General features: G+C 36.5%; 1 protein-coding gene across 2 annotated transcripts in view; it reads left to right on the forward strand.

Annotated features, from left to right (window-relative positions):
• Nucleotides 1–96: 96 nt before the first annotated feature.
• tesk2 (testis associated actin remodelling kinase 2) overlaps nt 97–13,199 on the forward strand; it is a 49,691-nt gene continuing 36,588 nt past the window's right edge. The window contains exons 1-2 of one of the 2 annotated variants that reach the window (XM_056476392.1): nt 97–145; nt 6,956–7,248. In XM_056476392.1, the coding sequence (XP_056332367.1) occupies nt 7,027–7,248 (222 nt within the window). In that variant the 5' untranslated portion in view covers nt 97–145; nt 6,956–7,026. The other variant, XM_056476385.1, reaches the window with a different exon arrangement.

Consider the following 13,199-nt stretch of genomic DNA (forward strand, 5'->3'; position numbering starts at 1 on the left):
ATTCGCACAACGACAAGTCGATCAACATTAACACCCGCCCACATTAGTATCTGCCTCCCTGTTGATTGGTTCAAAACGATCCCGTTTAAGAAGTCTCTTGTATCTCAATGGCCGACGTCGACGTCTGTCTACATCAAATGAAAACGTAAGTTTGGTCCGTGGGGAGAGGCAACTGTTATGGAAGTGCTTGTCTCATGAATTTACTTCAGTGTGTTTTCACTCACCATAAGTGGAATATCGTCTTTGGGGATTCGCCGCTCGCTGATTTAGTCAGGGATACAGTAACGGAGCGAAGAGTCTGACAGGATATAGAAAAGAAAGAGCTCGCGCGTTGTTTATCTTCTCTTGACCGCTTCATGTTTGTGGACAGCGCGACAAAACATACGCAGTTGCCCACTTGTGCACCTTAAAATTGCGTTTCAATCGCAAAGTTTGATTGTCTCGCTGAATGAAGTTTTAAGAAGCTCGCACGGTTGTTTTAATACGTCTTGGAGTATAAATATAGGCTAGCCGACGCTCGGTCAAAACAAGCAGCGATATCTGCATGTAAATAAAAGGATTGTAGTGTATGCTACTGCAGAATGCAATGGGACTAAGTGAGGCCTTTCGACCGCATGAATACCTTTGCTTCACGTTCAAGCCTGATGACCAGGTAAGACCTTGAACTTTGTGTCGGATCAACAGGGTTTGGTTTTAAAGTGCGTTAAACTTGAGCACCTTGCAGGCGCGTGTGTCAGTAAACAATTAAAACGCGCGTTGGTGTTCACTTATGAGTAACAGTTTAATGACAGCAGCGCAGTTTGCACCTGATCGCTATTCTCAGCGGTATTCTGGCGTATATTGTTTTGCAGTAACCGAGTTCACTTTCGGTCAGCATCAATAATGCGATCTCGGATTGCAACACTTGCACTTCCGAGTTGTTTTTCGCGTCCGCTTTCTGCTGGCTTCCCTAGTAACTACGCTGGTGAGAGAGAGAGAGAGAGAGAGAGAGAGAGTGTTAAAACATTATCATGACCGGTTTATTCTGCAGTCATAATTGGTGTGTAACGTTATAGCCGTTTGCAAATTCAGCTGTGGAAACATCACCATGGTTTCCTTAAAGTACTTGTTATTAAATTGTAAGGCAGGGTTTATCATCATCCAGTACATCTTTTAATTGTTTATATTAACCTTGTGAACTGTATTAAGAGTTTAACTCTCTGAAGTGTCTTAAGTTTGTTCATTAATATGCCTATTTGCGTCTAAGCACTTCTTAGCAACATCTTGAGCTGATTTCAGTGTTAATGAGATTCATGAAAACCACCCCCTTACTGTTTTTCCATTGTAAAGTATGTCAGATGAATGTAAAATATGTGTGGCATGGGCTGAAAAATGTCTTTGAGACGGTCATGTCCTTCTCATTCCTTATTTCTAATCTTCAGCATGTCAAATATGCATCATACTGTAGCATGTAAAAGAGGTTGGTCTGTCTAATCGCGTGGTTTTTAAATACCTGTGAACCATAGAATGTGAAGGCATTCATTACAACCTCTCCTGGAATTTGTTGTATTGTACTGTATGTCTTTTTGGATGCCAGAGTTGTGGAAGATCAAAATAATTGTCTTGTTGTGGAGCGTTTACTACCATCAGCATTCCGTCATGTCTGTTGTTTTGGTGGAACTCCTTTCTGGTAGACTAGTGCATCATTATTGACTTTGTGTGGGATGCTTATTTACAGACTCGGAGTGTTATTTTGGGAAAGTAAGAGATTGGTATATGGGTCGAATCATGCTGTAAGCTGAACATTGAGTGTTGGCTGGCCTTAAGGCTGTCCTAACTAAAGGCCAAGTTTGAAATGAGTTCAGTGGAAAATTGCCATTGGAATCATAACCAAAACAGCTGTTTTAGGGCTTGTCCTGTAGTCAGGGTGTCCGCGGGTCCTTAAAGTCTTTAAGTATCTTAAATCTCAAAAGCTAAATTTTAGCTTTTAGCTTAAATGTACTGACATATTGTGTAGTAGGTCTTAAATCTTTTTTTTTCTTAATTTTCCTTACCATTCTGGCCATTAACACCCTTTCAGTCACCAACAATCCCAATCTCAATAAAACTTTTACATTTTTATTTAAAATTACATTTAATTTCTTTATTTACAGTAACATTTGTTTTAAAGGTCTCCATTTATTTACTTCTAAGGATACTGACCTGACCTGATGTTTTTTTTTTTATTATAAATTATTATTATTGTCGGGCTGGTTGATTTGGCCTAAAATCCAAATCTCGATTAATTGAACATTTTAACTCAATTGAGATTAATAAATGATTATTATTATGATTTTTATTTATTTTCTTTTTGCCCTCAGAGTTCACAGACAGGTTTTGTACAGTAAAATAAAACTATCCATGATTATTTATTCAACATCAATGTTGAACAAGATATTAAAACACACATTGCCTAAAACCAACAGTCTTTCCTCTTTATAAAATGTGAAATGAAATCATTTGCACTTTCAGAAACGAAATAAATTATTTTCAGTGTTTTTCATATCAAAAGAAGAAAATAAGCCGCATCTCTTCTAAATAAAATAACTCTTGTATTCACCTTATTCTCCGCGTACGAGTGGGCGCAGCCATTTGAATCATTTTGGCTCGAAACTTCCGGTTTTATTCACTTCCATTCATTTTTAAACGTTAAGAACAGCTCGTTTTGCTGCTTGGTGTTGCAAACTGATATTTTCTTATTATATTATTCTACTTTGTCTGTATTGTCATGCAAACACTTGTTTGTAGAGTAAGTAGTTTGACCGTTTTTTGCCGTTTATTATTTCAAGTCATTTCTCCCATAGGCAACTGAATCAGAAGTTCTAAAACAATCGCAAAAACGCACGCAATTCCGCATTGAAGAATAAGGTCAATATCCTGTAAATAATATTTTAATGCAAATAATAATTTTAATGTGATTGAAAATATGGCATCTCTGTTGCAGCTTCCAATCATTGCCAATGTAGTGCAAAGTAAGGCTCAAGAATGGGTCCATCGTTCTACTTGAGCAGAGATCAGATGTGTCTGCAAAGCATCATTCATGAGCGAAGCACAAGCCATTTTAAGCCTTTGGTTTAAAACAAATAAAGCAAGCATCAATAATTATTCTGTACAAATTTTAGCCCATATTTCTCTACAAATTAAATACCATCTTGTAACCACATTATTTCAAGCTAATTTTGCACGTAATTCAAGTCAAAGTGACAGCAGAAGTATAAATCAGCCTCCGCCTTTAATAGAGCTGGGTCACGCTCCACACGTGGTAGGGAAATTAATTGAAAATTACGTCGATTATAGGTTCTGAATGTCAATTTCGATAACTTTTGGTTTTTCGATTAATTGCCCAGCTCTATATTATTGTATTATTAAATGTATTAAATTATAATCTTTTTTAGTCAGGGCTAGTGAAAATCTTTTCCAACTGGGATATTTAAAAAAATCCTTAGAATTTTGCCTAGTCTAAAACTTCATTCATAATGGTCTTAAAAAAAGTCTTTAACTTATATTTAACTTGGTAAAACCAGCACAAACCCTGGTAGTGGTCCAGAGCTTCATACACAGTCCAACACGGAGTGTGCAGTAGTTTTATGAGCCTTCTGTTGTAGATGTTTTATGTACTGCATAATTTAGTGAATGTTTCTGCAAACAAAAACAGAGGGACAGACAACTTTGTTCAATGTTAGACACTTGATTGGCTCCTGTATTACAGCTTTAAAAATCATTGAGGTAAAGTTGGTTTCATATTCGCACATTCGTTCAGTGACAACTTGTGACATGCTCCCTATATTGTTTACCATATTCAGTCTAAAATCACACCCAAATATGACTCCAAATTAGTCATGGGCCGGTATTAGATTCTGACGATATTATAACCTTGGATAAAAATATCATGGTTTCACGGTATTGTGATTGGGTAAAGTTTAGATAGGAGACAGCTGCCGATATATTTGCAGAAGTCAATATAGCATAATTTTTGTGACACTGTACTAGGAATGCTCATTTTGGTTAATTTTGCCAACCGACAACCACTGCTCGTTAAACGAATATTAGCTGTTAACTGGTCAGATTAATATTAAATTATTATTGAATAAAAAAAATATTGATGTATAATTTGTGTCTGACACATTAAACATTGCATTTTAAAATAGTGATTTATTTTAACATGTGAACAACAGTTTACAGAATTTAAAAACAACAGCACATCTTCAAGCACCTGCAGCATTTCCAACAGCATAGAAAAACAGAATAAACTAAATAAAAAGAATCAAATAAATAATCCTGCCCTATATTTTTGTCACTTAAATGACAAATTTAGATTACAAAATGAAAACACTGACTGAATCTTTTTTTAAGAAACCGCATATGCTGTTTGTCCAATCATGTTTTTTTTTTTTTTTCTTCCGCGAATTAAAAATAGCAGACTACCTCAGATCATTCACTCCATGTAAAATATGCATTTAATGAACGGAAACCCTTCTGCTTTCATTTGATTGAAAGATGAAAAAGACGCAACTGACGTAACATGCTTTTTCTGCTCAGAGTTGACTTTCTGTGTCAAAAATTCGAGGCGCGCAGGATGCCGCAAAACACTCACAACCGTTAGTAAACCAGGAAACCCATGCTAACATGGGGAGAACATGCTAACTCCACACAGAAACGCCAACTGACCCAGTCGGGAAAAATAAATAAAATAGTTGTAAAAAAACAAAACATACATATACCTTGAAATGGTATAATAGAAAATTTTGCGGTTTTAAAACGTTGACTTTTCCCAACCGCGGTAAACCTTGAAAACCGGTTCTCATCCCATGCCTACTTCAAAACAACATTAGCACTATTTAATTGACTGTAATCACTGTTATACTTTGATAGTTATTGGCTGCTGACATGATTTCCCTGTTTAAAATTTGCAAAAAAAAAAAAACTTTTATGAATGTATGTTAAGGAGGAAGTCAGAATGTTCAAATATAAAACCAACTTTACTCCAATTAAAAATCACAGGGAGAATCTACAAATAAATTCGCTTGATGTCTCGCACTAGTGAGCAGAGCCAGCTGTTGAGTATCCTAAGGCTTGCTTGGATGTTTGGTCTTTTTAAAGTGGCTTTTTACTGGGGTGTGGCACTGAACTGTAAGCTGGGAAAGCAGTGTTTAGATCCTGGCAAGTGTTTTGCGTTATTTATTTATTTCCCAGTTTCATTCCCAAGCTTTCAACTGGAATGTTGCAGGGACAGTTTATACTGTATCCGTCCTCTGTTTTTTGTGATGAATGAGGGGAAATGAGTGTGAATGGCTTGATTTTTGTGTTCTTTTATAGAGAATTTAGTCTAGGTGATTAATTTCCATGCCAGTGGACATTGTTTGTTTGGATAGTGTAAGGAATTTAACATTTGAGCTGCTCAGCACTTTATCTGCACTTGGGCTTCATCTGTTGTGCTTGCCTGCTCAACCGTGGAAGAAGGTGCAGAGTTACTGCTCTCTGTGGTGTATGCCAGATTTGCCCATCTTTTTGAAAACTTGCATACTGGTGAAATTATCAAAATTATTCCTATTCAGATCTGCAGATGTGATTTAAAACATTGAATTTAGCATGGCTAATTGACTAATATGTCACTTAGCATATTGAGTACCACAAACAGTACTGTTACAAATTTTGGTTGTCAGTACTCACACATACATGATGTGCATGAGATCAGCTTTTCATAAAATCAAGTTTTTATAGAGTAGACAGAGATAGTAATGGTATTGATTTCAAGAACATGCACTTTAAAGGCCTACAAAAAGCATTGATGTAGTTGAATGTTAAAATGTATAAATGTTGTCAGTTGATGCCTGAAAAGGTGACTTGTAAATATGGCTGCACAATTAATCGAAAAAAAAGATTGTGATCTCGATTTGACCTCCCAAACCATATTAATCCAGCATCTCTACGGTTGAGCCAATTATATTTTCAAGTTTAGGAGAGAAGCATTATTATTTTGGTCATAATTGTAATCACGGATATTCAAAACGATATACAGCTGAAGTCACAATTATTAGCCCTCTTGTGAATTTATTTTTTTTTATATTTTCAAAATAATGTTAAACTGAGCAAGGGATTTTTCGCAGTATTTCCTATGTAATATTTTTTTCTTCTGGAGAAAGTCTTACTTGTTTTATTTTGGCTAGAATAAAAGCAGGTTTAAATATTTTGAAACCTATTTTAAGGTCAATATTGTTAGCCCCCTTAAGCAATATATGTTTTTGATTGTCTGCAGAAGAAACTACTGTAATGCAATGACTTGCCTAATTACCCTAATTAAGCCTTTGTATTGTACTTTAAGCTGAATGCTTGTATCTTGAAATATATCTAGTCAAATATTATGTGCTGTCTTCATAGCAAAGATAAATAAATCAGTTATTAGAAATTAATTATTAAAAATATTGTGTTTGGAAATGTGTTGAAAAAAATCTTTCTGTTAAACAGAAATTGGGGGGTGGATATGAAGGGCTGCTAATAATTCAGGAGGGCTAATAATTCTGACTTCAACTGTATGCAGTTATTTTCCTCCCTGCAAATAAGGAAGGGGAAATAAATACAATAGAATAAAATGTGAAACAAACTGTGCTTTAAGCATCTTCACTGTAAGAACAAAACTTTAATGATAGCTACAAAAGTCCTTCAGTTAAGAGCAGTGATTTTACATCTACAGAATCGTAAGAAAATCGTGATCTTTATTTTAAGCAAAGAAACATCGTGGTTCTTATTTTAGCCAGAATCGTGCAGCCCTAGTTGTAAATGTGACGACAGGGTTAAATAAAATTGGTACGAACCAGACAATTGAACCAAATGGGAAAGTACCCTCAGACATTTGAGTCAAATGTTCAGTCATTTTAAGAATGAGTCATTTAATGGGACATCATTTAAATGTTTTATTTATTTGTTTATTTCTCTGTAGGTCTGGCAAGGAGAGTCAAAAATGTGAACCGGTGATTGATACTCTGCCAGATAAATTTTGCACTAGTAGCAATGGAGCGGAGCAAACGCAACTCCATTGCTGGCTTCCCAACTCGGCCTGATCGCCTGGAGGACCTTGATTGTGGAGGAGGAGCAGAAACCAGTTCACTACCACTGGACAGAGTGTGTCCCTCTTCTTACCGGGCCCTCATCAGTGCCTTCTCTTGCCTGACTCGACTTGATGACTTCATCTGCGAGCGGATTGGCTCTGGGTTTTTTTCAGAGGTTTACAAGGTAAGATGGTTGAAAATGAGTCATTTCAAATTCAGACCTTGGTCACAACCACTCGCACAGTTGACATCTGACACAGTTCATTATAGTTGTCCGTGAACTTGAAAGAGTTGATTTAACTGAGCAACTGCTTTAGTTTTTACACACCAGTAGGTGAAAGCTGTGGAACTTTTCTCAAAGACTGACAAACATTTATACAGTCTTGTGATCTATTTAATGATTTGCCATCCAGGTTGCGGTGTCAGACATGCACATTTGGTTATATAAAACGAAAGGTTGTTGTGCTAGAAGTGACGACAGGATACTTGCTATTGTATTACAGTGATCCTTGTGAGCAGAGTAAGTCTTAAATTTATCTAAAAGGTCGAAGTAAATGTTGACGAAACATTGTTTAAATTGCAACATTACCAACTTCAGCCACAATGTGACCTGTTTAAATGTCAAAAACGGCTGCTTTAAATGCTGTTTAGCCTTAACAATTGCATAACAATGTCTGTCATTGGCTGACAGTGACACAAGTTCAAATCCGGCCTGGTTCATGTCCTGATCCCATTCCATCCTCTCATTCCAATAGTTTCCTGTTTCTCTGCACTTATCCTGTCATATAAAGGAATTAAAAGCCCATTAACAAGACTGTTTAGGTCATTTGATTTCATTACGTTTTTCCTTTAAACCTTATTCCTTTATAGCATATTCATGGCTGTTTCAATTCTTTATATATTTAGATTATATATATATATATATATATATATATATATATATATATATATATATATATATATATATATATATATATATATATATATATTTAGAGTAAGAGTATATCATGTTACGAAGAGCTTTTTCTTTTGCCTGTAGTGTTGATAATAGTTTGCGATGTGCACTTATTCTATTATTTTCTGCTAATAAATACTGCTAACTTCCTGTGTTAAACTGAATGCACCCATTGATGTGGAGCATCAATAGTACGGTAGGCTTTTGTGGGTTTATATTCACTGTGTATAATCCAATGAAGTTTTGAGGTCAGAAAAGCCCTGGGAGAACAGTGTGTCATCATGACGGCAATTACCAAGATCAATTCCTCTGTCACACCATTGGACTATCACTTTGAGGGTTGTCTTTGCAGAGCTTTTCTGTACATACATGCTGCATCAGGTTTTTTCGTTTTCATATTTAAAGCCTAGTGTGTTTTGTCATGTATGGGATTCTAAGACTTGGTGTTCATTTAGAACTGGGTGTCCGCAGGTTCTTAAAAAGTATTAAAAGTTGATACATCAATGTAGAGAAATTTAAGGCCCTTAAAGTATTAAAAAGTCTTAACAGATTTTTTGCAAGGTTTTAAATTCTATATCATTTTTGATCATGCAATGTATAGTTGTATGCTAAAATTTGCCTGAATTAAATCTGTGAATATCAGGATCCTACTAGATTTGACATCATGCTGCTTTGTTTACTGCAGTGACCAAGGCAACACCATTATTTCTGCAGTTCTATAGGCGCCATTCTGCCGAATTAGCTAGATTTCAGAGATTGTTATTAAGTATATGAATGTTTTATTCATTCATTTTCTTTTCGGCTTAGTCCCTTTATTAATCTGGGGTCGCCACAGCGGAATGAACCACCAACTTATCCAGCATTTGTTTTATGCAGCGGATGCCCTTTCAGCTGCAACCCAACACTGGGAAACGCATACGCACTCATTCACACACATACTCTACCTACAATTTTAGTCTACCCAATTCACCTGTACCGCATGTCTTTGGACTGTGGGGGAAACCGGAGCACCTGGAGGAAACCCACGCGAACGCAAGGAGAACATGCAAACTCCACACAGAAATGCCAACTGACCCAGCCGAGGCTCGAACCAGCGACCTTCTTGCTGTGAGGCGACAGCACTACCTATTGTGCCACTGCGTCGCCGAATAATGTTTTAGTTTTGGATAAATTTCTTACATTAATATTTAGTAAATATACTGCAAGTTAAAATCTCGCCAGTGTTTCGAATTCCATACTGTAAGTTAAAGTCTCGCCAGTGTTCGAGTCTTAAAAAGGGTCTTAAAAGGTATTGAATTTCACTCTCTGATTCCTGTATATACTCTGTAGAAGTCACAGCTCAGCTGATTGTAGATCAAACTGTGAGTGATGTGAAAAGTCTAGAAGAGCATAAACCTGGCATGTTTTAATTATGTCAATTACCTGAAGTAGATTATGGAACTTTTGCTATAAGCCGGTCAGAAAAACAACTTGTAGAGCAGCCATGGCCTAATGGTTAGAAAGTTGGACTTGTGATCCAAAGTTTGCAGGTATGAGTCTCAGCACTGATTCAGTATTGATTGTAGGTGGGGGGAGTGATGAACCAGCAGATCTCAGCCACCATCAATATCAGGGCTGAAGTTAGTTTTTTTTTTTTGGCCTGTTTCCACTGAGTGAGACGGTATAGTTCGGTACGGGTACCAATGGTACCCTTTTGATTGGCATGGTGTACATTCTCGCTCGAGGAAATGTCAAAGTACAGCTGTACAGGTCGTTCACTTATCATACGAGAAGCACTTCTCACAAAACAGATGCTTTATACACATAAATACTTGTGTATAAATGTTCATTACTAACCTTTCTATGAACATGATTATAACTGCAGATCAATGAGCTTACTGTATGCCTGCAATTATATAAAATAAATAAATGCAACATATATGAAGACATACAGACCTTTACAGTCTCTGATATGTTACCAATTACAGAAGAACTACACACAGCATACATTCAGTCCTTTTTTGGGTTAAAAAACAACACGAAACAGTCAGTGCAAACCTCTCATTTGTATCTTTAATCTTCAGCAGCACATGTAACATTAACGTATTGTTAGAAAGTAATTTCATCATTCCGAGTTCATAATAGTTCAAAACGTGATGATAATAGTTAAACATGGCAGTTTGTTCATGTTTTAGGTTGTTGAAAGAATCATTTGCTCATTTGTTGTTTTTAGGGCTTCTCCTTTGTTTTTTTGGTGCTTCACTCTCGCGTTCGTCCATTTCTGAAAGGATCAGATGTCATAAGCACTTCAATAATCACACGCACATTATTATCATCAGCTCATTATTATCATCAGCTCAAGTTCGTTATTTTGGATATAGATGCATGGCAAGCACACATGAACTCTCGAGAAAGTGAAGCCACTCGCGCTTTTAGACGTCCTCGTAAACAACAGGACACAGGGTAGATTCTACACTTCTTTTTGGCTTTGTGGCTGTTCATCAAGATGACAACGAGGTTTGTTTGAGCTCGAGTCAACCCTGGCTTGTTAATATATGCATATGTTATAAGAGTGTAATGTCTTGGCTGTGTATTTAAAAATGGAGCTGTCTATTGTTTTCATTTTCCTGCTTGTGCACTCGCTAGTGATGTATCTCTGTAAAGCAATAGTGTTTAGCTGCGCATCTCGCTGTGCCTTTTGGTACCCTTCTGTTGTGCTAGTAAAGGGTACCCAAAAAGTGGTATGGTACGGTTTGCTTTTTGGTACCTTTTGACAATGGAAATTGCCATAAAAGCATACCGAACCGTACCATATCATATTGTACCATACCACTCAATGTCAACGAGCCATTAAGCAAGGCACCTGACCGATCCCCGCGATGCCCAGTATTCTGAGTTGCGTGTTCTTAGTTGTTTTAGATTAAAGTGTCTGTTAAATGCTTAAATGTACAACAACTTGTCACTTAAGCAGTACTCCTAAAGGTCTGAACTGAGCATGGGACGATAACTGTTTTCAAAGTATACCACGGTTTAAAAAAGTCATGGTTTTAAAACCGTCAACATTTTTTGCAATACCGCTCCTAAGTTATGTGTAAGATTTTTTATTTACTTTTTTGTTTTTTTAGGACAACAGTATCTCCAGCAGAAAAAGATATCCAAAGATGCCAAAAATCTGTTTTTGACATGAAATAAAGACAGCAGAAGTCAATAATCCATTTGAATTATTTAGCCTAACATGTTTACTGCTCCAAAACATTTCAAATGTTTCTTAAAATAAAATATATTGTGTTTAAAAGGGAAAAAGTTTGAGTTTTTTTTTTCCCCAGACATTTAAAAAAAGAACATATTTTAGAGCAGTAATCGCAATACCGTAATCTTTTTATCCAAGGTTATCATACTCTCAGAATCTTATACGGACCCATGCCTAGTCTGAACAAACTTGAATTTAAGAGTCAAACTACTTGTTGGTAGTTATTATTAATGTTAAAGGTCCCATGAAGTGCTTTGAAATGTGCATTTTTATTCAGTGTTTGCGTAATCTCAACCGAAACACGAAGAGTGGGTGGGAAATAGTGTAGCTCCTCCCCTCTCTCCCCAGCTTATAGTCGCTTGGCAACAGCAGACTCCACAGGATTGCAAATTCATAGCTCTTTTAAAATGGAGAAAATGATGAGACTGACACCTTCTGAAGATGCATGTTAGAAACGTTATTGTAATTTGTACCCTTAAGCTGAACATTTAGTGTAATATGAAGTACAAAGTAAAAGCCAATGACAAGCTGTTGGACCCTTTTAAGGTGCAATTTTTCAACTTAACTTTTAGAATGCGTGTTGCAAAAGGTTTTTCTAAGCACTATATATTGTGGCCTACAGTTGCAGCATATTTGATTATCTTTTGTGGCCTTTATATGAACAACCTACAATCTGCTGCTGAGAAGAATTAATCTGCCTTTACATCTCGCAGGCTCTTTCACAAGGCACCTGATATAGTTGTTTTATTTATTGATGCAAGTGTCCAGAAAATGCAAGTGTTTAAACCTTTAGAAAAACTTTGACTACTCTAGAACATGCAATAATTTTGTTTCCTGTGTAGGCATGGGGTGATAACTGCTTTCAAGGTTTACAGTGGTTTGGAAAAGTCAATATTTTAAAACTGCAAAAACAATCTGTTATACCATTCCTAGAGTAAATGTAAGTGTTTTTAGTGTGTTGTAAATAAATCTGTGTTATTGAAACTAATGAAGACAGATGAAGTCAATGATTTATTTGAATTATTCAGCCTGACATGTTTAATGTTTCCTAAAATAAACTATATTGTGTTCAATGGGGTAAACAGTTGTTATTGTTTTTTACTCAGACATTTTAAAAATAATTTATTTTAGAGCAATAATCACAATACAGTGATAACGTGGTATTTTTTACCCAAGTTTATCATACCATGAAAAATCTATACCTGCCCATGCCTATTCCTGGGTAAATGATAATACATTGGTCAGTCAGACTTGCATTTCCCAAAACCCCCCAAGCATGCGTTCCTTACAATCGCAGGACATTACTGGATAGTAACTGGTGATTTATTATATATCCATTAAGAATATTCCCTCTCTTGCCCACACAGGTGGCTGAGATTTAATGGTTTTAGGATGACAGGCAGGGGGTGTCTGCATGTGGCACAGACTGGGGTAATACGGTGAGCCAAATACCAGCTGTGTTGGGGGTCCACAAGAACCCGTCTGGGAATCTAATGCAATTATAGCCTTTTTCAGTTCATTTGAAGAAACAAGCTTCAATCTATTATATTCTACTATCATATGAGAAGCTTAAACAAACATCCTAAAACCCCACAAAATCCCTAAATAATCAAATTGCTCAATTCTCTATCTGTCCACTATTTAAGGAATCGAAACATTATCCCAGAATTGTGTATCTGTACCATGGGTATCAAGCTGTGACTTGATAATAGCAGAACAGATTGAGAGTTTGGGTGCTGTAGAGGAAGCATCTGGGTCCATGTCTGACAGGCGGCTCTCACTGTAGGTGGCCGCATGAAATGGGTTCTTCCTAGACGGCTGATCTCCCAAAGTGAGATTGGTCGCCATACAGCCTGTGCCATGCTAAAGTGATATTTTAACAAAGCTCACACTGTTTCTAGGTGTTACAAATGCAAAATTGACAGCTAACCACAGACTTTCATTGTTTTAT

Source organism: Danio aesculapii, chromosome 2, assembly GCF_903798145.1.
Source record: "Danio aesculapii chromosome 2, fDanAes4.1, whole genome shotgun sequence".
NCBI classification, from domain to species: Eukaryota; Metazoa; Chordata; class Actinopteri; order Cypriniformes; family Danionidae; genus Danio; species Danio aesculapii.